Source organism: Cervus elaphus, chromosome 20 (assembly GCF_910594005.1).
Source record: "Cervus elaphus chromosome 20, mCerEla1.1, whole genome shotgun sequence".
NCBI lineage: Eukaryota > Metazoa > Chordata > Mammalia > Artiodactyla > Cervidae > Cervus > Cervus elaphus.
Window position 1 is genome coordinate 32,029,020 of NC_057834.1, and position 27,379 is coordinate 32,056,398.

At 43.9% G+C, this 27,379-nt stretch overlaps 1 protein-coding gene and 2 pseudogenes across 1 annotated transcript; 2 read left to right on the forward strand and 1 right to left on the reverse strand.

Moving 5' to 3' along the window:
- The first annotated feature begins 1,356 nt into the window (after positions 1-1,356).
- On the forward strand, positions 1,357-2,287 carry LOC122676403 (intelectin-2-like). The gene is made up of 3 exons (XM_043875594.1): positions 1,357-1,416; positions 1,531-1,778; positions 2,105-2,287. The coding sequence occupies exons 2-3, from the start codon at positions 1,587-1,589 to the stop codon at positions 2,285-2,287; spliced, it is 375 nt and encodes a 124-aa protein (XP_043731529.1). The 5' UTR covers positions 1,357-1,416; positions 1,531-1,586.
- Positions 2,288-2,659: 372 nt separating this feature from the next.
- LOC122677721 overlaps positions 2,660-27,379 on the forward strand; it is a 28,956-nt pseudogene continuing 4,236 nt past the window's right edge.
- Positions 8,883-9,508, reverse strand: LOC122677722 (annotated as a pseudogene).

Genomic DNA, 27,379 nt, shown 5'->3' on the forward strand with positions numbered 1-27,379 from the left:
ATTGAGCTGTGGCCAGAGTGTTCATTGCTGGTCTCTCTGGATGTGTGGTCTGAAGCTAAGGCCTGTCCTGGGGCTCCATCTGTGCCTCTGTGTGGCTGCTCGGGCTCAGGGGAGTCATAGTGACAAAGACTGCTTCCTTATAGCTGCTCCTGCTCCTACGGCCTTGGCCTTGGGGTTCCCAGAGGATGCTTGGTGGTCAGGGCTGTGTCCAGGGAACATCTTTCCCTAGTCCTCATCCTCACAATTCCATTTATCACAGTAGGCATAATGAGGGTTTTCATGTTTAATTGGTTGTGGAGAAGAATGCAAGTGTTGAGTATGTACTAGATTGTGGTCAGCTATTCTTAGCTGAGAGAATCCTGACCTCTGGGGCCTCACAGTCTAGTGATGAGCCTGTGAAGTGGGAAGGGGCTAGGAGCCAATGGCCAGGAAGGCTGGTGTGACGGCATGAGACTGAGAATTATCCTCATATCCTCTAGCAGGGACGCTTTCTGTTGAAAAGTTCTGGGACAAGGAAACCTGTGCTCCTTGCCTCTCTTTCCTTCCAAGAAGCTGCAAGGAAATCAAAGAAAGTTGCCATAAAGCAGGTGGTGAGTAATAACCCAACGCAGCATCCTTTCCTCTTAACCACTTTTTAGCTAAACAGATCTTGGTCATGGAGATCAAGAGGGGGTGAGCCTACCACTCCTGTCTGCTGTGACTCCAACTTCCAGCCTAGGGATTTCTATTGGGAATTTTGAGGCTTTTGGATCCAACCTAGTTGTCAGAGACATGATCTTCTGAACACAGGGAGAATGTGCTGTTCCTGGTGAGTCTTAGCACGGTGACCATAGCTCCAGTGGGTGTAAGATTTTCCCCTTCTTGTAAGCTAAGAAGTTAGTTCTGTCTCAGTGCCATAGATTCTGGCAGAGAACATGAGTCTCCAGAGGCAGAGACATAGAACTTTATTACTTACAATTACAGAAGTAGCCAGAGCATCAGCTTTTTCCTGTGCTGGTGTTCTGGGCCCCATCCCATCACAGTGATGTGAAAAGGGCCAGGAGATATCTGCCCATGTAATTTGTTTGCCAAGCAGCTCATAAATTTGGTTCGTCAAGCAAATGTAAGCCTTTTTGCAGAAGACAGTTTATTTTCTCTGGGGCTGAGTACAAGGAAGAACTCTGCATTTAGGGAATATGAATCTCATATAATGGGCAGTGAGCATGCCTGCCCTTACTTCTGGGTGAAGAGGCCACATCCTGGTGTGGACTTGAGATGTGGTTGGGCGTGATTTCTGGCCTCTTCTGGCCAGAAGGAGGCTCTATCCCAAGGGAGATACCGTCTCTGTCTCCTAGGATGTCCGCTCTGCAGAGTCTTTGAAAAGGTAGCATGGAACAAAGGAGTCAGTGTCCACAGAGAATTGTCCTCAACAAGCAGGTATTTGTGGGAGCCTTCAGGATACATTTCTGAATTCCCAGAGTCTTTCTGGTTGTGGGTCTGAGATGGACCCTATGCTCTAGACACAGGGTCTCTGACTGGTTCCCTCTGCAGATGGCCTGTATCACCTCCGCACTGAGAATGGTGTCGTCTACCAGACCTTCTGTGATATGACCTCCGGGGGTGGCGGCTGGACCCTGGTGGCCAGTGTGCATGAGAACAACATGCGTGGAAAATGCACTGTGGGCGATCGCTGGTCCAGTCAGCAGGGCAACAGGGCTGACTACCCAGGGGGGGACGGCAACTGGGCCAATTACAACACGTTTGGGTCTGCAGAGGCGGCCACCAGTGATGACTACAAGGTACTGAGCACCCAGGTGGGAAAGGGTGGGAGCTGAGTGTGGCTGGAGCAAGGCATGTGGAAGGGAGGGTGGGAGATAGGGAGTTGAAAGTGGGGTTGGAGAAGATGAAAGACGGAAGTCCATGTCTTGAATGACAAATTCCTCTCACCAAGGCTGTTTGGTTGGTGGGGTCTCATCATCTGCTGGAGGGAGGTAGGGGTCTGAGCACTGCTGGCCACCTGTTCCCTGGAGCCCTGAGCTCTCAGCTCAAGGGAGGGCTGTGTGTGTGGGTCTTTGGCTGGTGGCACCTCCTGGGCTGGTCAGGCTGAGTGTGTGTCCCTCTGCAGAACCCTGGCTACTACGACATCCAGGCCCAGGACCTGGGCATCTGGCACGTGCCCAACAAGTCCCCTCTGCAGCACTGGAGGAACAGCTCCCTGCTGAGGTACCATACTGACACTGGCTTCTTCCAGAGACTGGGACAGAATCTGTTTGGGGCTGCTGGCTCAGGGTGGAGGCACTTATTTTAGTGAACAGAAAGCCAAGTATTTGGAAAGAGGAGTTAAGTCTGCTCTGTCCCTATCACTAAGTACTGCTTCTGTTTGGCTTTCTTCTACCTCTGGGTCACTGTAGACTAGGGTGCTGCCTCTCAGAAGAACTCTGAGCCAGGAAGTGGAAGAAGCCTGGGGGAGAAAATTATGGGTGGGTAAAGAGGTGGAAAAACAAGGGTCTTGAGGCTGGTTAGGGTCCTAGCTATGATTGCAGATGGGAAGGATTCACTGTTATTCAGTCTGATTTCTGAATATGACACCCAAGGGCATTAAATCTCCTACTTCCCTACATGGCAGCTTGCCTACTGTCCCATACAACTCTGTATTTTGGTCCCTGCAGAAATTCCCAGTGAAGTACGGAGCAGGGAAGTGCTGGACTGACAATGGCCCAGCCATTCCTGTTGACTATGACTTTGGCGATGCTGAGAAAACTGCATCTTATTATTCACCAAATTGTCAGCGTGAGTATCTCCCTCCAAAACCCAGTCATCAATCCTTCCCTCCTCTCTTGGGGAAAGTGTAAATAACAATTAATGATTGCTAACATTTATGGAACACGTAGCAATACAGTATGCCAAACTATTTTCTAGAGACTTGAGATGGTTTTGTGTCATTTAATCATCATGAAAAACCTATGAAGTTACAATTACTCTCCTCTCCATTGTAGAGGATATAAAGCCAGGCTTCTTAACCAATATGCTCCATGACTTTTATAATAGTTAAGGAAAAGGCAAGCTAATGTTCACAGGTGAGAACAACTTGGAAAGTATTGAGAAAAATTTTTGTTCTCATTTTATCAAGAACACCATGGTTTATCTGGAGAACCTCCAGTTGAGAGGAAGATGATCAAGGCTCAGGCTCACAACAGTCACTTGTCTAAGGCTCATAGGAAAAATTTGTTTTTGTTCTTTATCATGTAAAAAGAACCTCATGTAAAGAGGTGAGTTCTTTTTACATGAGGCAGGTGTAAAGGTGCAGATGTGAAATACTTGAGAAGCCGAGCCAGGGTGTTCTTCATAAAGTGAGAACAAAAACAAATTTTTCTTGATAAATAGATGGATAGCTATTTTTGAAAGAAGACATTTTTTCAGTATGATAAAGCCATAGAACGTAAGTCTTTGGTGGGAAAATACAAGCCATCAGTTTTTACCTTTACTGTTTCAACAAGAACAGGTAATGGTAGGTAGGGCAAATAAAGTCATGGTAATTGGATGGCCGGTGTGGCTTCAAAAACAGGTGGCCGCCTCTGATCATTGCTTATTCCTGCTGGACCTCTGGGGGTCTTCTTGCTGATCTCTTAGTGGAGTCTCATTTCTCCTATGAGCCTTAGCAGAAAAGTGACCCTCGTGAGCCTGAGCCTTGGTCCTCTTACTCCAGATGGAGGAAGGTCTCTTCCAGCCAAGTTCAGAACCTAGATGTAGCAGCCACTGTTCACAGAGGTGCTGGGCTTCATCCCTGCAGCTTGGAGTGTTGGGCTATAACCCGACCTGTTGATTTAGGGAATCCCTGGTCTGATCAGTGGAAAGCTCGGTCTAGTTCCTCCTTTGCATACTTAGGCCTTTCTCTGCCTCTTCTTTTCCAGGGGAATTTGTTGCAGGGTTTGTCCAGTTCAGGGTGTTTAACAATGAGGGAGCAGCCAATGCCCTGTGTGCTGGGATGAGAGTCACTGGCTGCAACACCGAGCACGTGAGTTTGCGGACGATCCCTGGTGTGTGTGTGTGTGTGCACGCACATGTGTGCCTGTGCACGTGTGTGCACGTGTGTGCGTGTGCATGTGTGTGTGCACGCATGTGTGTGCGTGTGTGTACATGTGAACGTCTGATTGGGGTGTTGATGTATGTTCCTTTGGCTTGTGTTTTTATTCTTTTGCTGGTATTTTGTGGACAAACTTTTAAAATTGCTAATATTATTATTTTTTTTGTGTGTGTATAAATATTGTGCTTTAATGAACTCCTTAAACAGAAATGTCACAACGAAAATATATTTGGAAGAGATAGGGTGTCCCGTGTATACTCCATATCCATAGAAAACTATAAGGGAAGAAATAGAAATTGGAATTAAAGAAGCAGCAAGAGGAGGTGAGAAGGAGGTCTGTAGGCCATCTTGTTGGCACTGATAAACAATATACCTGATATCACAATTTACTAGCGTGATATCCAAAATTTCCATCCCAAAGGCATGGAATTGCCCTGAAAAAAGAAGTCTTCTGGATTGTTTTTGTTTCTTAATTCTTCAAATGACAAGAACTATTTAAACCAAACAAGGCAGGGTAAGAGTTGGATAAGGTTAGCACCACTCATCTGCAATAGAAACTCAGGCCAGTGATCTTGTTTATGAAAGCTGAGGCAGCAAGACCAGATAAGAAAAACCGAAGTGAAGTCGCTCAGTCGTGTCTGACTCTTTGTGACCCCATGGACTGTAGCCTAACAGGATCCTCCATCCATGGGATTCTCCAGGCAAGAGTACTGGATAAAGCTGTTAATATTGTTTTAAAATTGAGATTCAATGGACATATGACATTATACTAGTTTCAAGCACATAACATGATGATTCTATATTTTTATGTATTGTGAAATGATCATCACAGTAACTCTAGTCAACACCCACCGCTATACATAGTTGCAAATATTGTGTCTTGTGATAACAATTTTTAATACTCTCTTGGTAACTTTTTGATGAACAAAATTGTACTATTAACTATAGTCACCAGTCTGTACATTACATCCCCAGGACTTATAACTGAAAGTTTGTACCTTTGACCAATGGCTATAATTTACTGTATTGAAGTCCAATTTATCTATATTCTCAATGTATGATTAACACTTTTATGCTGTGCTTAAGAAGTATTTCCTTACTTTGAGGTCCTGATGATATTCTCACATATTCAACATAGAAACTTTATGCTTTTATTGTTTTTCTAGTATTGAGAACACCAGAGTTTGGTTAGTGGAGACTGTCTCTGAGGGACATTCTATGGCTGGGGGCAGGAGGAGGAGGGAGTCAGAGTTCTAAGAGCAAGGATGCTCACTCAGCACATTTTCCTTCCACAGCTGTCACTCTGAGAAATGTGACCCCGAAGTCAAGGACATCTTCACTTTCCCCTGCAGTTATCAGTTTGTCCATTTGTCAGTCGAGGCGTAATAGCTGTGTCTTCATGGAAGGGCCCCTGGTTATGATTTGGAGGATTATGCAAGTGTGGGCCCTGGGAGTAGGGTGGGGAGTGTTCCCCCTACACTGCCTTTCAATGAGCCTTATCCTGTTCATTAATGCTCATTTGCATGTACCCCTACAAGCACTGATTCCTTAAAATACATGCTAGGGAACCTACAGAGTGCAGCTATTAGAGATGCAAAGCTGACAGAGTCATCTTAAGGAACTCAGACTGAGAGGGAGAGAGATATAAACGCACAATTGCAATTTCATGTGGTATACTCTGAGATAGCAACATAAACAAGGGGCCCTGGGGTCACAACACAGGAGCTTCTACCTCTGCTAATGGCACACAGTTGATTCTCCAGGAGGTGACATCTTTGCTGAATCTCAGAAGATGTGTGTAGAGTTCAATAGGCAGCAAGGGGCAGAGTAGTGTCCTTTGAGCATGAGTGACTAACATGTTCTAAATCACTGGGATTTGATAGACCATGGTGTGTTGAGGAGGACATGAGCTGTTATTTAATTTTGGACCATTATATGCACATGGGGTAGAAGCAGGGAGCTATGCTAGAAATACCTACAGGAGGCATAGCAATCAGGGTGTTTACATTATATCCAGGACCTAGATTTTATGTTGCAGATGATGGGACATATCAGAAGAGTTCAAACAGTAGTGACCTGATCCACTTTGGTTTTGCTATGATGATGCATAGCCAGGTGAGGGACCTAGATTCAAGAGTAAGGAATTTAGAGGCAAGGAGACCATGAGGCAGGTGTAGAGGTGCAGATGTGAAATGTTGAGGACCTGAGCCAGGGTGGCCTTGATAAATTTGAAAGAGCAAGCATGGATGCATAGACAGTGAAATCAGCAGTTCTTGGTGATTAAATGACCATGGGGGATGGGAAGTGAAGGAGACTACAGACTTCAGGGCTTTGTTTTGGGTGACTGAATGTTATCACTTAAGATGGGTGACAAGAAAAGGAATAGATTCAAGGGCAACAAGAGAGCGAATTAGTTTTGTTTTGCTTAAGTGGAGTTTTAGATCTAGTGATATGTAGGTGGAGATCTTCATCCGGCAGTTGGATATGGGGTTTCAACCCCAGAAAATACCTGGCTGGTCATCCAGATTTAGGATGATTATGCTGGTTCTAGCAAAAGTCAAGGGAGAAGACAGGCCATCATCAGGAGACTGAGGTGTGGACAGAATTGTGAGGAATAGCATTTAGGGGTTCCAGGTGACTGCAGCCACAAAATTTAAAGGTGCTTGCTCCTTGGGAGAAAAGCTATGACAAACCTAGACAGCATATTTAAAATCAGAGAAATCACTTTGCCAACCAAGTCCGTATAGTCAAAGCTATGGTTTTTCCAGTAGTCATGTATGGATGTGAGTTGGGCCATAAAGAAGGCTGAGCTCTGAAGAACTGATGCTTTTGAACTGTGGTGCTGGTGAAAACTTTTGAGAGTCCCTTGGACAGGAAGGAGATCAAATCAGTTAATCCTAAAGGAAATCAGCTCTGAATATTTATTGGAAGGACTGATGCTGAAGTTGAAGCTCCAATACTTTGGCCACCTGATGTGAAGAACCAACTCATTGGACAAGATTCTGATGTTGGGAAAGATTGAAAACAAAAGAATAAGGGGGAGACAGAGAATGAGATGATTGGATGGCATCACCAACTCAACGGACATGAGTTTGAGCAAATGCAGGGAGATAGTGAAGGAGAGGGAAGCCTGGTGTGCTGTAGCTCATGGGGTTGCAAAGAGTCAGACATGACTTAGCGAATAAACAACATAACAATTGAGGAAAAAGAGTGAGCAAGGGGTCTGAGAACAAACATTAAGGAAGATAGAAAGGAATTCAGGAAAGCATGGTTTCAGAGTCCACTGGAGGGAAAGGTTTGTGCAGGGGAACGGTCAAGGCACATAGGAAGAGGGCTGCAATTACAGGGGATTCGACATTAAGAGCTCACTGGTGTGTTTAACAGCCAACCCCTTACTGCCTCTTCTCCCTGCCCCCCAGCACTGCATTGGCGGAGGAGGATTCTTCCCAGAGGGTAGTCCCACGCCGTGTGGGGATTTCTCCTCCTTTGACTGGAATGGATACGGAACTCACCGTGGTTACAGCTCCAGGCGGGAGATCACTGAGGCAGCTATGCTCCTGTTCTACTGCTGAGAGCTGTGTGGTCTGAGTCGTGGAACCCAGCTCCTAAGCCCAGACCCTCAGAAAGGGAAAAATGGAATGCTATCAGGGAGGGAGGGGTATAAACTATGTCACTTTGTGCTGTCTGTGATTGTAAATTTCACTGAGCTCCAGAGGGATGTTTTAAAATGATGCCTCCTCTTCTGGTGATTTCTACTTCAGACATTCTGTTTGGAACTTCAAGTCTCAGGTATCCCAGACATGTTTGCTTATCTTTCTAGGGAACCCCTTTGGGAGACTGAGGAGCAGGGGAAAATCATTCTCCTTAATTTTCCTATCATACTGTTATTGGTTAGTCAAATCAAGCCCTCAACATAAACATCTTAAAGAGGAAAAGATGACTATTATCTAAATTCAGTAGAAAAAAAGAGAAATTGAGGTCATAACTATGCATTTCCTCTAGTATGACAGTTGAGACAGTGTCCCTAAAATGATTTTGTACTATTTGCAACATCTCTGTATTGGGAAGGGGTCTCACAATATCAAGAAGTTCACTGACACCTAGCAGGATGTCCTGCAACTCAACCCCATTTTGACCCAATCAGGGACCAGCACCATTCAAATCAGTTTTGCTCAAGGGTCAACTGTGTTTGCTTTTTTTCAGTATCTTCCTTTTTTTTTTTTTTTTCACTTCCCTAATAAATCTTTTCCCCTTATTAGCTCATTCCAGATTTCTGTCCTTCTCCTTTATCCCTTCTTTCTTACTTCTTTTTGTTACCGCTTCTCTTATTTGTCTATCCTTACGTCAGAGTGTTACATTTCCAAACTTCAATCTGCTGGCCTGTGTGTGCAAAGCCAATCTGCTGACACAGGGATGTGGTGAAGGAAAGTGCAGCATTTACTGCAGGCACTAAGCAAGGAGATTGGGTAGCTAATGCTCAAATCCTGGCCCCTGAATGCCCCACTGTCTTTCAGGGAAAAGTTTTTAAAGACAGGATGGGAAAGAGGCTTGTTCTATGCAAGATCAGAAAGTCAACATTCTTCTTCTTGGTTGTTGGTGAGATTTGGGACTCAACATCATCAGTCTTCTTGTCCAGCTGATCTGGAGTCTCCCTGTTGTGGTCAGCACACAGTTAACTTCTATCTGTTGTGGGTTTCATTATCTGCAAATCATTTTGAAGGATATGGCTCAGAAGAGATTTGTCATCTGGAAGGAATATGTTTGGAGTCCTGGCAAACTTTTTTTTTTTTTGAAAAATAGGCAGTCATTTTTATGGGGCTCAGATGAGTTATCCAGGGGTCTTGAGGATCTCTGTGCATTTGTCAGTTTTCTTCTCTATGTTCTTTTCAGCCTGCTTCTGTAGCCTCATGAGCTGCTTTTAAAAATTTTTTTCCAGTAATGGATGTTGCTCTTCTTTCTCTTCTCCTCCAGTGTGGCTGCTACTGACTAGGACTTCCAGCCAGCCTCGTGAGCCAGGCAGCCTAGGTAGGCAGACTTGCACGTGGGTGTTTGTTTGCACAATCTGGCACAGTCCTGAGGATGGCAGGAATCACCATCCACTTTTCTCTTGTCATAGGGTGATGGGATCTCATAAAATACCCCAAGATAGTCCACAGTGACCTGGCCTTGCCTGGTAGCTGGGGCACCATGTTTTACAATGTCCACCAGAAGATGCAGCTGGGGGATTGGATGTGGCAGGGGCTGCGTGAGGAATTGGTATTCATGTGCTTGCTGAAGAAGGCCAGACACTTCAGCTTGTTTCTGTAGAAACTGCCAGACATGTTGGTTTCCTCAAGTGCAGGAATACTACCTTCTGGGCCAGAAGCACCTGCTTGCCCAGGATGGCTGCCAGGCGTCCCAGGTGACCACCTTGTCGTCAGGCATGAGGACCTTCCCCTCCACCATCTTTGGCAGCCACCTGGGAAAGAAACTTTTATTGCTTAAACAGGATGATGAGCCTCTAGGCATTTACTTTTTATAATTCATTAAACTGTAGATTTATGTCTGATATCCCTTTCTGTATGTTTGTCAATTTTCTACAATATTCTTTTTGAAATTTATTTATTTTAATGAAACAAAGATGAATATTTTTAGAGATAAAAAGTACAATTCACAAAGAAGATAGATATCATAAACCATTAGACACCTTAACAACAACAACAAAAATAAGGCAAAAATCAGAAGAAATACAAGGGAAAAGAAAAAATATATAATCATAGTGAGACATATTAACATTTCTCTGAGAATATTTTATCAAATGCAGAAAAAAGAAGAATAGGAGCATCTTGAATGATGTCATTAATAATTTAAATATAATAGATTTATATTTTATTAATTTATATTAATCACATCCTACACAAATATATTTAAAATTTTGTATCTCACACATTATTATGTGTCCATAATTATGTGTCCATAAGACATTTAGAAAAACTGGCAAAAAGATAAATGTTACTAAATTTCAGAAAGTAGAATTCTTTCTTGAGAGTGTGATTCAGTTATACATATACACATATATTATTTTTGAAGTTATTTTCCATTTAGGTCAATATAAGATATTGACTATACATTTAACTTTTGTTGCTTGTTACGTATCTATATTTTAAAATTAGAAGTCTAACATTTTATTCATACTAAGCCAAACAAGTGGAATCAAAATATCATAAATTTTTTAGTTATACAAAAATTCATGTTTTCTAAAATATATGTATTATACATATTATTTACATATATGTGTTCAAAAGCTTTTCTACTATGCTTGATAAAGGCTTGAGAAAGAACTTCAAAATAAAAAAAAAGAAGAGATGGAGGAATTGGAAAATAAGTTAAATGAAATGGGAGCTCTGAATATGGAATAGAAAAAGTGAAACAAACTAGATAAAAATAAAAGATCTTCATACAGTCCAGTTGTTTTTAAACATGGCTGCTCATTAGAGACATATCCAGAGCTATGGCAAAAAACCAAAAACCAAAAACAAGTAACACCTGGGCATTTGTATTTTTCAAAAAATTCCAAGATAATTCTGATATGCACATGAATTTTAAAAAGTGATTACAGGTTCTTCTAGTAAATGGTAGCTTTGATGATGTAAAATTCTATAGTTTTTCTGTTGACCAATCATGATACAATGATATTAAGTAAGTAGTAGTTACATAATCACAATAGCAAAAGATGTTTATCAGTTTTCACAATCAATATCCAGACAAAAATAGAAGATAATTACAATTGTAAGCCATAATGAGAACATGATTAACCTAACAATATAAATAATTACATACAATTTTGGGGGGAGTCAAGCATAGTGATGTGCTAAGTAGAAGTGCATACATGCACCTGTTTTCTTCTGCTCAGCCAGTCTATGTCTTTTGGCTGGTGCATTTAATCCATTTACATTTAAGGTAATTATCGATATGATCCTTTTATAATAATAGGTATGATCCTATTACCATTTTCTTAATTGTTTTGGGTATATTTTCTGCAAGTAGGGCTTTTCCTTCTCTTGTTTCCTGCCTAGAGAAGTTTCTTTAGCATTTGTTGTAAAGCTGGTTTGGTGGTGCTGAATTCTCTTAACTTTTGCTTGTCCGGAAAGTTTTGATCTCTTCATCAGATCTGAGGGAGAATCTCGCTGGGTAGAGGTTGTCTTGTTGGCTGTAGGTTCTTCCCTTTCATCACTTTAAATATGCTTGTACAGTTTCTGCTGAGAATCAGTTGATAGCCTGATGGGAGTTCCCATGTACATTACTTGTCATCTTTCCTTTGCTGCTTTTAATATTTTATCTCTGTCTTTAGTTTTTGTCAGCTTGATTACTATGTCTTGGTGTGCTCCTCCTTGGGTTTATTCTGCCTTGGATTCTCTGTGCTTCCTGGACTTGGTTGATTATTTCCTGCCCCATGTTAGTAAAGTTTTCAGCTATTATCTCTTTGAATATTTTCTCAGGTCCTATCTCTCTCTTTTCTCCTTCTGGAACCCCTATAATGCAAATGTTGGTGTGTTTAATGTTGTCCCAAAGATCTCTTAGGCTGTCTTCATTTCTTTTCATTATTTTTTTATATTCTGTTCTGTGGCAGTGATTTCCACTGTTCTGTCCTCCAAATTATTTATCTGATCTTATCTGGTCTTCTGCCTCAGTTATTCTGCTTTGGGTTCCTTCTAGTGTATTATTCATCTCTGTTTGTTCTTTAGTTCTTGTAGGTCTTTGGTTAACATTCTTGCATCTTCTCAGTCTTTGCCTCCATTCTTTTTCTGAGATCCTGAATCATATTCACTACCATTATTCTGAATTCTTTTCCTGGAAGGTTGTCTATCTCCACTTCATATGGTTGTTTTTCTGGGGGTTTATCTTGTCCTTTTATCTGTCCTTTCATCTGTCATGTAACTTTCTGCCTTTTCATGCTGATTAACTTTCTGTAATGTGGTTTTGTTTTAGTCACTGTGGGATTGTGGTTCTTCTTGCTTCTTCGGTCTGCCCTCTGATGGAGGAGGCTAAGAGGCTTGTGTAAGCTTCCTGATGGGAGGGACTGGTGGTGGGAAAAACTGGGTCTTGCTTTGGTGGGCAAACTTTATTTTCTTGGGCTCCAAAATCATTGCAGATGGTGACTGTAGGCCTGAAATTAAAAGATGCTTGCTCCTTGGAAGAAAAGCTATGACAAACCTAGACAGCATATTAAAAAGCAAAGACATTACTTTACTAAGAAAGATCCATGTAGTCAAAGCTATGCTTTTTCCAGTAGTCAAGTATAGATGTGAGAGTTGGACCATAAAGAAAACTGAGCACCAAAGAATTGATGCTTTTGAACTGTGGTGTTGGAGAAGACTCTTGAGAGTCCTTTGGACTGCAAGGAGATCAAACCAGTCCATCCTAAAGGAAATCAGTCCTGAATATTCACTGGTAGGACTGATGCTGAAGCTGAAGCCCCAAAACTGGCCACCTGATGGCCAAAGAGAGAACTGACTCATTGGAAAAGACCCTGATGCTGGGAAAGATTGAAGGCGGGAGGAGAAGGGGATGACAGAGGATGAGATGGTTGGATGGCATCACCGATTTGATGGACATGAGTTTGAGCAAGCTCTGGGAGTTGGTGATGGATGGAGAAGCCTGGAATGCTGCAGTCCATGGGGTCACAAAGAGTCGGACATGACTGAGCAACTGAACTGAACTGAACTGACTGAACTGGTGGGCAGGGCCTTGCTCAGTAAAGCTTTAATCCAATTATCTGCTGGTAGGTGGGGTTGAGTTCTTTCACTGGTAGTTTCTTGGCCTGAGGTGACCCAGCCCTGGGGTCTATGGGCTCTATGGTAAGGTTAACGGTGACTTCCAAGAGGGTTTACACCAAGGAGAACTTTCCCAGTTCGCTGCTGCCAGTCCCCTTGTCTCTGCAGTGAGCCCCTGCTGACTCCCCAGTCCTAGCAGGTAGTTTTGGTTCAGTTTCCCATGGAGTCAGTACTCTGTTCCTCTGAGTCTTGGTGTGCACAAAGTTTTGTTTCCTCCAGTCCTGTGGAAGTCTTATGATCAAATCCCATTAGCCTTGGAGGCCAGATTCCTTGGGGATTCCCAGTTGCTTTGTTGGGTCCCCAGGCTGGGAAGCCTGATGTGGGGATCTGAACCTTCACAAGAGTGGGAGAACTTCTTTGGTATTATTGTTCTCCAGTTTGTGGGTCACTCACCTGGCAGGTATGGGATTTTATTTTATCATGATTGTGCCCCTCCTACCATCTCAGTGCAGCTTCTTCTTTGTTTTTGGATGTGGGGTATCTTTTTTTTGGTAGATTCCAGTGTCCTCCTGTTGATGGTTGTTCAATAGATAGTTGTGATTTTGCTGCTTTCAAAGGAGGAAATGAGCATACATTCTTCTACTCCACCATCTTGAAACAGAAGCCTACAACATTCTTTTTAACAATAGAGCGTAAACAAGTCACTGGGAGAAGCTAGACTGGATGAAGTCTGGAATGGGGATGGCTTTCGGTTTTGCTATTCTCTCTCTACACAGACAATTTTTTTTTTTTTTTTTTTGGTCTACAGTGCATTTTGAATTATGTTGATTTGGACTGGTGATTGATGATAAATCTGAATTCACAAAAAGCAATTCTCTCTCAGAATCAATTGCTTATTTCTTCTATTACATTTTTATCAACATTTCTCTATCTTACAAACATTTCTAGCATGTTACCACACACAATCCAGCTTCAGTCTCTTTCTTGTCTCCCCAGTTTAGGCTGTCCTGTCCTGAAAAGGTCAGTTGGCTGCAATCCCTACCTCCTAATATTTCCCTTACTTTCCCCAGCTCCTCTTCATGGCCAGTGCTCTAACATTCCTTGCTGCTTCTATAGTTTCCCTCTTAACTTTTCTGTCTAATTCCTAACTTCTGGTGCACAGGAAGTTCAGAGATGAGAGAAATTGATCTACAGGGCACAAGGGCACTAAATGGGGAAGAGAAAGGTGCAGAGGGCAACTGCTGGGCGTTCTCACAATCCCACTGGCCAGCAGCAGTGTGTCAGTCTTCCTTCCAGATACATGAGCAATGTAAGTCTAAAGCCTGTCCTGAAAGCCTGTTTTCAGGTGTTATTTATCTTAGCCCGTGTCTTGCACACATAGAAACCTGAGGCAAAGATGAAAGTTCTAACACGTGAGTTGCTAGCTATTGATTCAGAAAATAAGGGTTAGGGGAAAATGGAAGAGATGAAGAAAACATTAGGAGCTATGTGATTTGTGATCACTCTGCCTATCCTTTCATAGTGATTCTGGAAGAGAAATGAAAAGGAGGTGTCCTGACCAGAAATCATCCCAGGTCCTGTGGTGCGTTGTCCAGGGCGGGAGAAAGTTTGGCTGACATCTGCTATTTCTATATGAGGAACAGGAACAAGGAGGGGCAGAGAAAGAGGAACGGAGAGTGAAGGGGTCAGGGGATAAAGAAAGACCAGAGGAAAAGAGGAAGGGGGATTGCCGGGCCAGCCGGAAGATTTCAGCGAGCAACACGACGCGTTCTTTTAGGCTAAGAAAAAAGGAGACAGAACAGATGGGGTCGAGAGGATCGCTGCAGTCAACGATGATTCTTTATTTCTCAGGGTTACATATATATTAAACCAAGAAGAGAGGCATCCCAAAGAAAATTCTTCCCCATGTACATCATCTTTAAGATAACAATCACCAGAGCTCTCTCCTGGCGCCAAAGGCATCCTACTTATCTTAAGGGCAGTCGTGCAAAGCCATCTATCTGCACCTTGTGTGCATTCAAGGCTCACTAATGGTCTGTTAGGAGTTAACTTGGATAGTAAATTTCAGAGGGGTGGCGGGACAGAGAGCTATGTCTGCGAACAGACCCTCGACAATCAATCAAGGCAGCTCCCAGAGTCAGCTCTTTCAAGCCGCTCCCCGCAGCTCCCCCTCTTTTATTTAATAAAATGGCACGCCTGATTTTTTTGGCGTAAATAATTACTGTGTAGGACAGCCTTGATGTCCCACAGCTCTTTGACAAATTTTTTTATGATACAAGGAGTAATGCACACAAAAAGCGCTAATACCAGAAGCATGGCCACGACCCCTGAAAAAAGATGCCAAAGTGAGGTTATCGAAGGAAAATTGGAAAACAAACTGTTAACAAACTCTTCAGCATTTTCTGCCAAATCCATACTAGCCCGAGGAGCATTTTCTATATCAAGAATTTTCTGATGAAGTTGTAATAGATCTAAGGAAATGTTTTCATTATGCCAAATACCATCTAAATGTGATTTCACTCTGTCCCAAGGAGTTTCAGTATCATTATAAATTTTTGGTGTAACACAAATCCAACGATAGTTAGCATGACATCTAATTTTTGTTCTTAGCTTTAACCCTTGCACTTCTTCTCCCAAAAATCTTACTGCATCATAAAGCGCATTTAGTCTATCCTCTAATTTTCTATCTATATCTTCTTGAATCCCTAAAGCCTTTGAAGTGTTTTTTGCCAAATCGTCTACAATGCCAGCAGTATGCACAGATTGAGCTAAAGATACAGAAGCAGTAACAGCAGAAGCAATTAAAGTTATAAGCGTTACTACTCCTAGAATTATTAATCCTATCCCCCTTTGTGGCCTAGCAAGGGCTGTACGCACCTTATTCCACAGCTCAAGCCCTGACTCTTCATACCAAGGCTCAGTAAGATTTACAGGCAACATAACAAAAGGTGGTTGTTTAACTATCAAGACTCCAGAATTATTTTTTATTTCTCTTATACAATTAGTCAGGGTACAATTAAAACAATGAATATAATATTGACTATTATTCTTAGTAAGATTTACAGAACCAGCAATAATCATAAATGGATAAGGTACACAAGCCCGAGGATATCTCCAAGTTGTATTCTAAAAAAGTCCACCTTTAACCTTTTTTCCAGTCTGCATGAAGGATCCGCTTGTTTCAAAAGCGGCCAGCAACTTCCAGACCTCAGTTTGATAAACAAGGGTGCCGCCAAGATTCCAAATTCTCGCTGCAAACTGTCTGTTACTTTCCTTTCCGGGGTTTTTCTCTGAGTCTGGCGACCAGTCTCACAGTGAGTGCGTGTCATTAGTAATAGAATATACAGTAGCAGTCTCATCTCTACAAAGTTTTCATGGCACCGCTATATGTTTTCCTTTATGCCCCAGGCCACAGAATGGGATATCCTGGGGTCCCGTCCCGTTGCATCGCTGTGCGTGCCCTGTGAGCTTGGTCACACCAGGAATATCCACACTCCAGCCAGTGCTGTAATCAGAATATCCAACATCTGTAACAGTGAGACAACCTGAAACATTATGATTTCGGAAAAAGCACATTGGTAATTGTGAAGAGGATCCCGTATAAGAAATACTGGCATTCTGTGGAAAAATATGCTTATCAGAAAACCCCCCCAAAAGTATTGTGTCATTCACATACACAGGAACAGAACTCATTTCCCATCCAACGGGCTGTAAAAGAGGGGGATCAGGAACATACGCCCAGAAGATACTGGCTTCCATGGAACTTATCTGGTTTAAAAGAAGTAATAATGAAATTAATATACTAGTAGGAGAGGCAGGGGAAGGGTTGGAAGCATTCTCACACGCCATCTGTAACAGCGCCTGTATCTGCTGAGCTGTCGGCAGCGGGACCGTCTCCTGGATCGTGAGCTGTCTCATTCGCTCCTCCAGTGCTCTCCTCTGCCGTGCGTACCAACCTTTCCGGGAGCCAGCGCGGCGCTTCGGCATTCTGCGGGAAAACACAAACATGACCTCTCCCCCATATTAGAACTGGATCCGGCCCATGCCATCTGCCTTTTAGCGGGTCTTTCCACCTGACTAATGGCCGTGCCTTTTTATTATCATAGTGCCAAAAACGTTGAGCTGCTGATTTTCCATTTTTATCAAGGCTCAGAAAATTTAAAACAAACAAAGCATGACTAAGAAGATTGTTAGGCGTAATAGCATACAAACTCCCCCTTTTTAATTTTTTCAGTTGGTGCTGAAGGGTTTGATGTGCCCGCTCAACAATTCTTTGGCCCTGTGGGTTATATGGGATTCCAGTCTTGTGTACGATGCGCAGCTGGGCACAAAAGGTTTGAAAATTGCGGCCAACATATCCAGGGCCATTGTCTGTTTTGATGCATTTAGGTAGGCCCATAGCAGAAAAACTCCGTAAGCAATGCTGAATACAATGTTTACTAGCCTCTCCAGATTGAAGTGTGGCCATGATAAACCCAGAGAAAGTATCAATAGTAACATGCACATATTTCAATTTTCCAAAATCAGAAATATGTGTAACATCCATTTGCCACAAATCATTGGGGAGTAAACCCCGAGGATTGACTCCATATGTTGGGAGCACAAAAAATTGTGGACAAGTAGGACAAGCTTTTACAATTTGACGAGCGGCTTCCCGAGAAATTCCAAATTGCAGCCGTAATGAATTGTTATTCTGATGATGTATTGCATGAGAGGCCTGTGCTGCAGAGGTAAGGGTTAAGGAAGAATAACATACCATATGGGTGACTTCATCAGCCAGAGCATTCCCAGCCGCTAAAGGCCCAGGAAGGGCAGTGTGAGCACGTATGTGCCCAAAAAAGCAAGGATGAGTTTGGGCTCGAATGAGATTCTGAATTTTCAAAAACAAGGTTTGAATAGAGGCCTTTGCAGCTCCAATGAGGGGTACTGTATAGGAGGAGGAACAGAGGTCCAAGCCTGCACTCCCTGAGGTGGCTCTGAACAAATCTGTAACTCGCCTTCTACCATCTGATTTCCCTGCATTGCCCCATAACATTGTTTCGGGGCCAGGGGCTGGCCCCTCACCCAGTTTTCCGACTGCGAGGGAAGTGGGTTGCCCTGGACATCAATTTTAGATTTACAATCTTTTGCCCAATGTCTTCCTTTTTTACACCTAGGGCATAAATTAGGAGTTTTAATATTCCCTGAATTGGCTCGTTGGGGGCAAAAGGCAGCACGATGTCCAGGCTGGCCACAAACAAAACAGCCAGCATTTCCCCTACTAGGTAATCCTCGTTTATTTTTCATTTGCTGTTGATTTACTTCTTTTATACTTTTACCTTGTAAAGCTGCAGCCAGGGTAATACCCTGCATATAGGAAGGTCCGATATCAGCACATATACGAATGTAATCTGATAGACCTCCCTTTTTTCTGTACGGTCTAAGTGCAGCCTGACAGGCAGAATTTGCATTTTCATAGGCTAATTGTTTAGTAAGCACTATTCCAGCCTGCTCATCAGCTATAATTTTACCTACTGCTTCAAGAAGACGAGCCACAAAATCTTGATATGGTTCATCAGGCCCCTGACGAATTTTTGAAAGATCTTCAGTCTTATTACTAGAGCAAGGGAGCTTTTTCCAAGCCTGCCGAGCAGCATTAGAAATTTGAGCATATGCTCCAGGTAAATAGTTCAATTGAGCATTGGTATTCTGGTAGGCCCCTTCCCCTACCAACATTTCATATGTAGTATTGATCCCTTGTCGCTGGTTTAGTTCAGCTATATGGCCACATTGTTCTGTAAATTCTGATTTCCATAATAAATAGTCCCCTCCTGATAAGCAAGCTCTTGCAATTTGTTTCCAATCACTAGGTGGCAAATTTTGACCTCCTAGACTCTCTATCATGGTCTGGGTAAAAGGAGCCGTAGGTCCATATTGAGCACAGGCAATTTTTAATTCCTTTAGTTGTTTGAAAGGTAAAGCTTTATAATACCTTTGGTTTTCATGCTCGAATACCGGGAAAGTAGCGGAGAATCCCTGAACAGTTTCTCCAGCTCTTTGGGCCTGTTGCATAGCCTTTTGCAAGGGGGACAAACTGTGTGATTCACGAGTTATATTCAACAAATTTTCAGGTTTGGAAATAGGTGGAGGATCTAATCTAGCAATAGTTGAGGGTGCATAAGCAGGAGGCACAGTAGAGATTGCACCAGCGCCTTCATCCCTACCTTCCCTTTTTATTTCTTCCTTTATTGTTATTAATAATTTCTGCATGAGTGCCTCCAGACCCTTTGTCGGAGGGGCAGCTGCTGCCTGCTCATTCGAATTGTCAGTTACAAGTAATTCCCAATGATCATCCTTATGATAAGCAGCTGCCTGTTCCTCTAAACTTTCCTCATCCTCTGGAGTCAGCGTTCCCTCATTTTCCTTCAAAGGTTTTGCAGATTCTAATTCAAAGTTTGTGGGTCCTTTCCCTTCAGGAGTAGCATAAACTTTAGGAGTAGCATAAATTGGTTCTTCGGGTTGGAGCATGTGTTTTAATTTACTCCCTTCCTCATGTTCAAAATCAAGGCAGTCTCTTATTAAAGACCATAATGAAAATGTTTCCACAGGAACCTTATTAGGTCCGTGGAGAGTATAATAGGTTTGAATCTGTTTCTCTATCTTTTTTCATATCTCTAAACTCATAGTCCCTTCCTGTGGAAACCAGGGACATACTTCCTCAACAAAACTAAGAAAAGTCTGCAATTTCATTTTAGTAACCTGCATTCCCCGATCCTTTAACATTATCTGTAACATATGCACAAACAACTGACGACTATTATCTTGTCCCATGGTTTATACTCTCGACAATATTCCTTCTTGCCCCTCAATATACAAGTACACACACTCTTACTTACCTTAATAGTTTCAACGGGCAGCGGCCGCAAGGAACTTTCGTCGAGCCCCACGTTGGGCGCCACTTGCCGGGCCAGCCGGAAGATTTCAGCGAGCAACACGACGCGTTCCTTTAGGCTAAGAAAAAAGGAGACAGAACAGATGGGGTCGAGAGGATCGCTGCAGTCAACGATGATTCTTTATTTCTCAGGGTTACATATATACTAAACCAAGAAGAGAGGCATCCCAAAGAAAATTCTTCCCCATGTACATCATCTTTAAGATAACAATCACCAGAGCTCTCTCCTGGCGCCAAAGGCATCCTACTTATCTTAAGGGCAGTCGTGCAAAGCCATCTATCTGCACCTTGTGTGCATTCAAGGCTCACTAATGGTCTGTTAGGAGTTAACTTGGATAGTAAATTTCAGAGGGGTGGCGGGACAGAGAGCTATGTCTGCGAACAGACCCTCGACAATCAATCAAGGCAGCTCCCAGAGTCAGCTCTTTCAAGCCGCTCCCCGCAGGGGATTAAGGAAAGAGATAACCAAGTCGAGGTGTCAGGGGGAAAGGTCATTAATGAAGGAGTGAAGGAGTGAGAAGGCCTTCAAATGTCCCAGTGACACCATATGCAGCAGAAACAAGCTGTCCCCACTGAGCTCTGCTCAAATTGTAGACTCAACAGCAAAAGAAAGGATCGTCACTGTGTTAAGCCCCTGGGTTTGGAGTGGCTTGTTGTGCCACAGTTGATAACTGATCCAACTTCCTGGTGTGGAGGTTGAGCCTGGGGCTCTAGCTGATGAATGAGTATTCTTAGTGGGATTGCGGAGGAGCTTGTGGTTTACAAGGACCCTTGCTGGCAGCAATGTGGGGACAGGATTGGAGGGGGCCAACACTGGACACAGTGAGGATAAGAAATGGTGCCTTGCAGGAGGCCATTTCAGGAGTGCAGGCCTCAGCATGAACTTGTTCTGTGGTCACCAACATCATCCCAGGTCCAGATGATTAGTTTGAGGCAATCAAAGTGATTCCATGATGGATTTTTAAATGGGTAATGGATATGGTGACATTTTTTCAGAGGAGTGTAGTATTTTTCAATTTGAATTTTAATGCAAAGTGATCTTCATGGTTTATATTATGATATATAATTCAGATTTCATACTCTGAAAAACATGAAAGTATTTTATTTTATCCCAATATTCATATTTTGGAACTTAAGCACACTGTATTTCAGAATATAAGCACGTGAGAAACCTGTACTGCCGTCATACCTCCTCTCAACCAAGCCCAGGTTGTCAGGCTGCTTGAGGTCTCATCCAGCAATTACACACCATTTTGAAAGAGGTCCCTGAGTACGTATTTAGCCACATATTCTCAATAGTCCCATGTTAGAAACAGTATTCAGCAGAGGATAAAGCCATGTACTGATGCCCAAATAATGAACATCTGGAATATGACTCAAACCAAATGTAATTAAAAATGCATTGTTGTATTACCCTAAATTTTGCTAGTCAAATTTTAGGTGTTTGATGCACAATGTAGGAACAATATTTCTCTGCTCCTTCCCTTGGATAAGGAAGATATCTGTCACTGATTATTATAATGCAGAAGAGATACCAAATAGCAAATACATGCTCTTGACTGAGGTGGTTGGAGACAAAGATTTGGTAGCAGTATTTTTGTATATATAAGTATATAATGGTTGCCTCTGTGTGTGTGTATGTGTCCTGATTGGAGATAATTTATCAGTGAAATTTTTCACACTGTTTGCCTGTTGAAGACCCAGAATCAGTTATTCTTTTCATTCATGCTTGCTAAGTAGACCAACTTTTTCTCCCCGAGACCTTCTCCTTTGTAACACAGAACCAAGGCAGCTGACTCACAGTGCTGACGCTGTTCCTCTGAGGTCTTCCTCGAACCCTCCAGCTCAGTCAGTAGATCACACACCTCCTGAGACACCACAGGCAACACTCTTAGCATTTTCTTACAACAGAACCAGGACACCATTGTTCTAAGCTGCAAGACAAGTTTCTTCATCAGCTATAATCATATCACCACGTCAGTGTCCCACGTGTGAATTATTTCCTGATGCTGGAGAAAGGACGACATGAACTTGTGCTCTGCCTGGTAAAGGCTTCAGCCTGAAAGTAACTCTTATATTTCTCAGCTAGAATAAGTCTTGTGCCCTGTTTATCTTCACAGAGAAGAGGCACAGTCTTACATGTGCCTCCAAAAGAGAAGAGAATGAATCACAGTGAACAGCCCTAGTGATTACTTGAGGAATTTCCTGATGAAATGATATTAGTGGTCAATTCCTTATGGTTGTACAAAACAGCAGAGATGCATGGGAGACAGGTCAGTCCTCTCTCCATCTCTCCTTCTCTCTCTCCTTTTCCCCAGCGCTAATTCAGACAGAATGATATAGGGAAGCACATGGGTATGTGTAAGTTATTAATAACATTACCATTCTTGGGTTGGCTAGTGGTTTCTAAGTGTGTAAAGCGTTTGCTTTCTTCAGGGCTGATCATGGAGAATGACTCCTATACCCTGGACAACAAAGAGAGGAGATGTTCCAGGTCTGGGACTGAGAGGGAGGGAGCAGTGCCCTGAACATCAGCAACTGGTCCCAGAGAGCAGAGCCAGCGCCAGAGGTGATAGCAACGATGAGTCTTAGGGTTTGTGGTCAGCCACGACCTGGGCAGTGAACAGTGCTGAAATGAGTCAGGCTGGCAAGGCTGTGGAATGGGGATATTTTGTTTGTTAGCCCACACAGAACATCCTCTGAGGATTATGGGCTCCAAGGCAGAAAGGAACTCTCATAGTAATGGGAGGGAATGAAAACCGGAGACATCTCAGTACCATAAGTATCAGCTCACTAGAACTTCTGGGCTGGTGGATCTTAGGAAAGTTCCAGTTTCATGAAAAAAAGTTAATGATAAGAAGTAGATGAATGCATATGGCCATATACGAGAATATCACTATTAGGAAAATACACTCCTATCTATGGGAAAGGACCTTCATGTATGTAACTTACACTTAATTTGTTTATAAAAAAAAGTTTGTGTGAATTTGTGTATGCCTATAGAGAGAGGGCATACATGATAAACCAAATGGGGTAAAATATGAACTCTAGATGAATTTAGTTAAAAGCTGAATGTGTACTTTTGTACTGTTCTTATTTTTTCAATGTTCTGTAAATTTTCAATTATTTCTAACCCAAAAGTAAGTAAAAGAATGAGTGACAGTGTGACAACATGTCATAATTAGGAGCTGGACACAGTAGTCCTGGAGAGGGACTACTCTGGGGAGAGAGGACAGGGGACCCCCAGCTTTGTGTGGGGGTGGGGGTGTCAAGGAAGGCTTCATGGAGAGGTTTCAGGAGAGACTGGAAGGATGACGACCTGACAGGTGTGTGAGGCCCTGGAGCATCTGACTGAGGTGGGAGCCGGACAGGCTGCAGGCAAGAACCCTGAGGTCCCGTCCATCCTGAGAGTCTGTTACGGAAGGAACACTGTGTGCTCTGACCCAGCAGGGCTGGCCCTCCTCATGATGAGTGTCACCTGTGTGCCCACGAGTGCTGCCTCCTGTCCCTCCAGCCAGTTACACAATCCTTCTCATAGCCAGGGGCCGAGGCCCAGGAACCTTCAAGGGAAGACAGCTTGAGGGTGGGGCCTTTGTCTTGAAGTGGGCTGAGATGGGCAGGGCCGGCGTGGTTTGCTGGCCCCATAAAGGCTCAGCACTTCACCCACCTCAGGACTCTGCAGAGCGAGTAAGTAGCTCTGAGTCTCCACCTGAGTCTCAGCTCCTGGCACCTGTCAGGAAGGAAGGAGGGACTCTCTGAGTCTGAGACAAGATCCGAGTGTGTGGGGAGCCATGATGCTGGTTCAGGTCTTGGTCTCAGAGACGGAAATTTTTAGAGAAAAGAGGGTTGGATGAGGTGGGGGCTATTCCAGGAGGTTCAAGAATGCCCAGAATCCCATCATTTTCCATCTGAGGTTTCCTTACTTACTCATAAAGTTCTAAGAGCAAGGATGGAAGGAGAAAAAAAAATGGACCTGCCAATGACTGTGCATCTCTCTCTTCAGGAGCCAAGGGCCAGATTGTATCTCCTGCTGTTCCTCTCTGTGGCCACCAGAGGGCCGAGTACGGGTAAGTCTGTCCCCAGGAGCAGCAGTTTGATCAGCTACCCAGGTGTGCAGAGGAGCAGAAATAGAGCTGGGCTGGATGCTGGAGTCCTGGTCCAGAGGGGGCGTCATGGAGATGCAGTCAAGTCACACTTTGCAGCCAACTTGAGCTGCAGTCTGAGTGTTGATAGCTTGTCTCTGCAAGGTTCCTGGGGCCCCGGTCTGTGCCTCTGTGTGGCTGAGGGGGCTCAGGGGAGCCGTGGTGAAGACTGTGCTTCCTTTTAGCTACTCTGGCTCATGTGGCCTTGGCCTCTGGGTTCCTGGAGGGAGCTGGTGAGGTTGTGCCAAGGAGGTGAGGGCTGTGCCAATGTGTGGTACCCATTCTCACAAGTCCATTGGTCAAGGTGGGCATAATGATAATAATAGTTTTCATTTTTAATTAGTGGAGCAGAACAATGCAAGTGTAAAGCCTTACTAGATCGGGAGTCAGTTAGTCTTAGCAGAGAGGACCCCGACCTCTGTGGCCTCACAGTCCACTGATGAGCTGGTGAAGTGGGCAGGGGTTGAGAGTTGATGCCCTGGAAGGCTGGCTTTGAGCGGCTCCAGACTAATAATGAGAATTATCTTTCATCCTCTAGCAGTGTCCTGTTCTCCTGAGATGTTTTGGGAGAGTAAAACCTGTGTCCCTTTGCGGTCTTTCCTGCCTCAAAGCTGCAAGGAAATCAAAGAAATCTGTAGTGAAACAGGTGGTAAGTAATAAACCAACCTCGTACCCTCTTGTTTTAGGCACTTTTAAGCTGAACAGATCCGCGTCATGGAGACGAGGAAGAGTGTGCCTATCTCTTCTGTCTTCTCTGACTCCGGCTTCCAGCCAAGGTTATTTCCAGTGGGAATACTGAGGGTTTTCTGTCCAACCCAAGGACAGCAAACATGATCTTGTGAGCACAAAGAGAAATGCAGTGTTCCTAGTGACTCTTAAGGTGGTGGCAGGAGCAATGATGGGTCTAAGATTTTCATTTTCCCCTTCTTGTAAGCTGAAGATTTTTCCAGTCACAGTGTCACAGATGCTGATAGAAAATGTGAAATTTCTGACAGTGAGACAAGAAAATTTATTAATCACATTCATAGAAGTAGTCAGAGTATCAGCATTTTCTTGTGCTGGTTTCCTGAGCCTCAGTCCCAACAGAATGATGGGAAGAGGGCCAGGAGACAGCTGCACGGGTAGTTTGTCTGCCAAGCGGGCCGACAAATTGGGCTTGTCAAGAAACAACCACCATTTTTTCCATCAGAGAATTTATTCTCTCAAGGGCTGGGTCCAGGAGAGGAACTCTGTACCTAGGAAATCTGAATCTCATGGCAGTGACCATGCCTGCCCTTTGCTCTGAGTCGCAAAGGCCACATCCTGATGTAGACTTGAGATGTGGTCAGGAGCTGATTTCTGGACTCTCCTGGTCAGAAGGAGGCTCTATCCAGAGGGAGATATCATCTCTGTCTTCTAAGGATTTAGTTTTTGGAAAGGTAGCATGGAACAAAGGCAGTCAGTGTCCACAGAGAATTGTCCTCAACAAGCGGGTATTTGTGGGAGCCTTCAGGATACATTTCTGAGTTCCCAGAGTCTTTCTGGTTGTGGGTCTGAGATGGACCCTGTGCTCTAGACACAGGGTCTCTGACTGGTTCCCTCTGCAGATGGCCTGTATCACCTCCGCACTGAGGATGGTGTTGTCTACCAGACCTTCTGGGGGTGGTGGCTGGACCCTGGTGGCCAGTGTGCATGAGAACCGCATGCTCGGGAAGTGCACCTTGGGCTATCGCTGGTCCAGTCAGCAGGGCAACAGGGCTGACTACCCAGAGGGGGACGGCAACTGGGCCAATTACAACACGTTTGGGTCTGCAGAGGCGGCCACCAGTGATGACTACAGGATGGGTGGCACTGAGCACCCAGGTGGAAAGGGTGGGGAGCAGGGTGTGGCTGGAGCAGAGCCTGCAGAAGGGAGGGTGGGAGATGGGGATGTGGAGGTGGGGCTGGAGAAGAAGAAAGACAGAAGTCTGTGCTTTGAATCCCAATCTCTTGGAACCAAGGCTGTTTGGGTGGTGGGGCCTCATTGTCTACTGGAGATGGGGGTATCTGAGCACTGCTGGCCACCTGTTCCCTGGAGCCCTGAGCTCTCAGCTCAAGGGAGGACGGTGTGTGTGGGTCTTTGGCTGGTGGCACCTCCTGGGTCAGTAAACCTGAGTGCGTCTCCCTCTGCAGAACCCTGGCTGCTACGACATCCAGGCCCAGGACCTGGGCATCTGGCACGTGCCCAACAGGTCCCCCCTGCAGCACTGGAGGAACAGCTCCCTGCTGAGGTACCACACCGACACTGGCTTCTTCCGGAGACTGGGACAGAATCTGTCTGGACTCTACCAGGTACATGGGGCTGCTGGCTGGGGGTGGGGGCACTACCTTTGGTGGACAGAGAGCCAAGTGTTTGGGGTGAGGAGTAAGTCTGCTCTGAGTCCGTGATCACTAGCAGATACTTATGCTTGGCTGTTTCTTCCACCTGTGGGTCAGCTGAAATCATGTGCTACCTCTGCTGGGCAAGAGAAGAAGCCTTAGGGAAGGAGAGAGGGTGAAGGACAAGGGTCTTGAGGCTGGGCTAAGGGCAGGGAGAAGGAGTCACTATTATTCAGGCTGATTTCTGCAGAATAACACCTGAGGGCTCTGAATCCCTTATTCCCAATGTGGCAGCTTTTTTTCCTGTCCTCACACAAGCTGTATTTTGGGTCTCTGAAGAAATACCCAGTGAAGTACAGAGCAGGGAGTTGTCAGACTGACAATGGCCCAGCCATTCCTGTGGTCTATGACTCTGGTAATGCTGAGAAAACTGCATCTTATTACTCACCATATGGTCAGTGTGAGTATCTATCTCCTTCCAAACCCCATTCATCAGTTCTTTCCTGCTCTCTTGGAGGAAATTATAAATCACAACAATGATCAGTTTCTAGCATTTACTGAACACTTATCAACACAGTGTCTCTCTCCTTTCCAGGAACTTGACCTTGTTCTGTGTCATTTAATCATCATGAGAAAAGTATGAAGTTAGAATTCTTTTTTTTTTTATTTATTTATTTTATTTATTTATTTGGCTGTTCCCAGCCTTAGCTGCAGCATGTGGGATCAAGTTCCCTGACCAGGGATTGAACCCTGGCCCCCTGCATTGGGAGCACAGAGTCTTAGCCTCTAGACCACCAGGGAAGTCCCTGAAGTTAGAATTCTTATCCTCTCCATTCTACAGGATGTAAACCCAAGCTTCTTAACCAACACCCTGTATGATTCTTAGAATAGTAAAGACTAGGCTAATATTCCCTGGTGAGAGCAACTATCAAAGTGGTGAAGAAAATTTTTTTTTTTTTTATGATGGATAGACATTAAAGAAGACATTTTTTCAGGTAATAAATCCATAGAACATAAGTCGTTGGTGCGAAAATAAGAGCCATCACCTTTAAAAAATTTATTTATTTTTTAATTGAAGGATAATTGCTTTACAGAATTTTGTTGTTTTCTGTCAAACTTTGACATGAATCAGCCATAGGTATACATACATCCC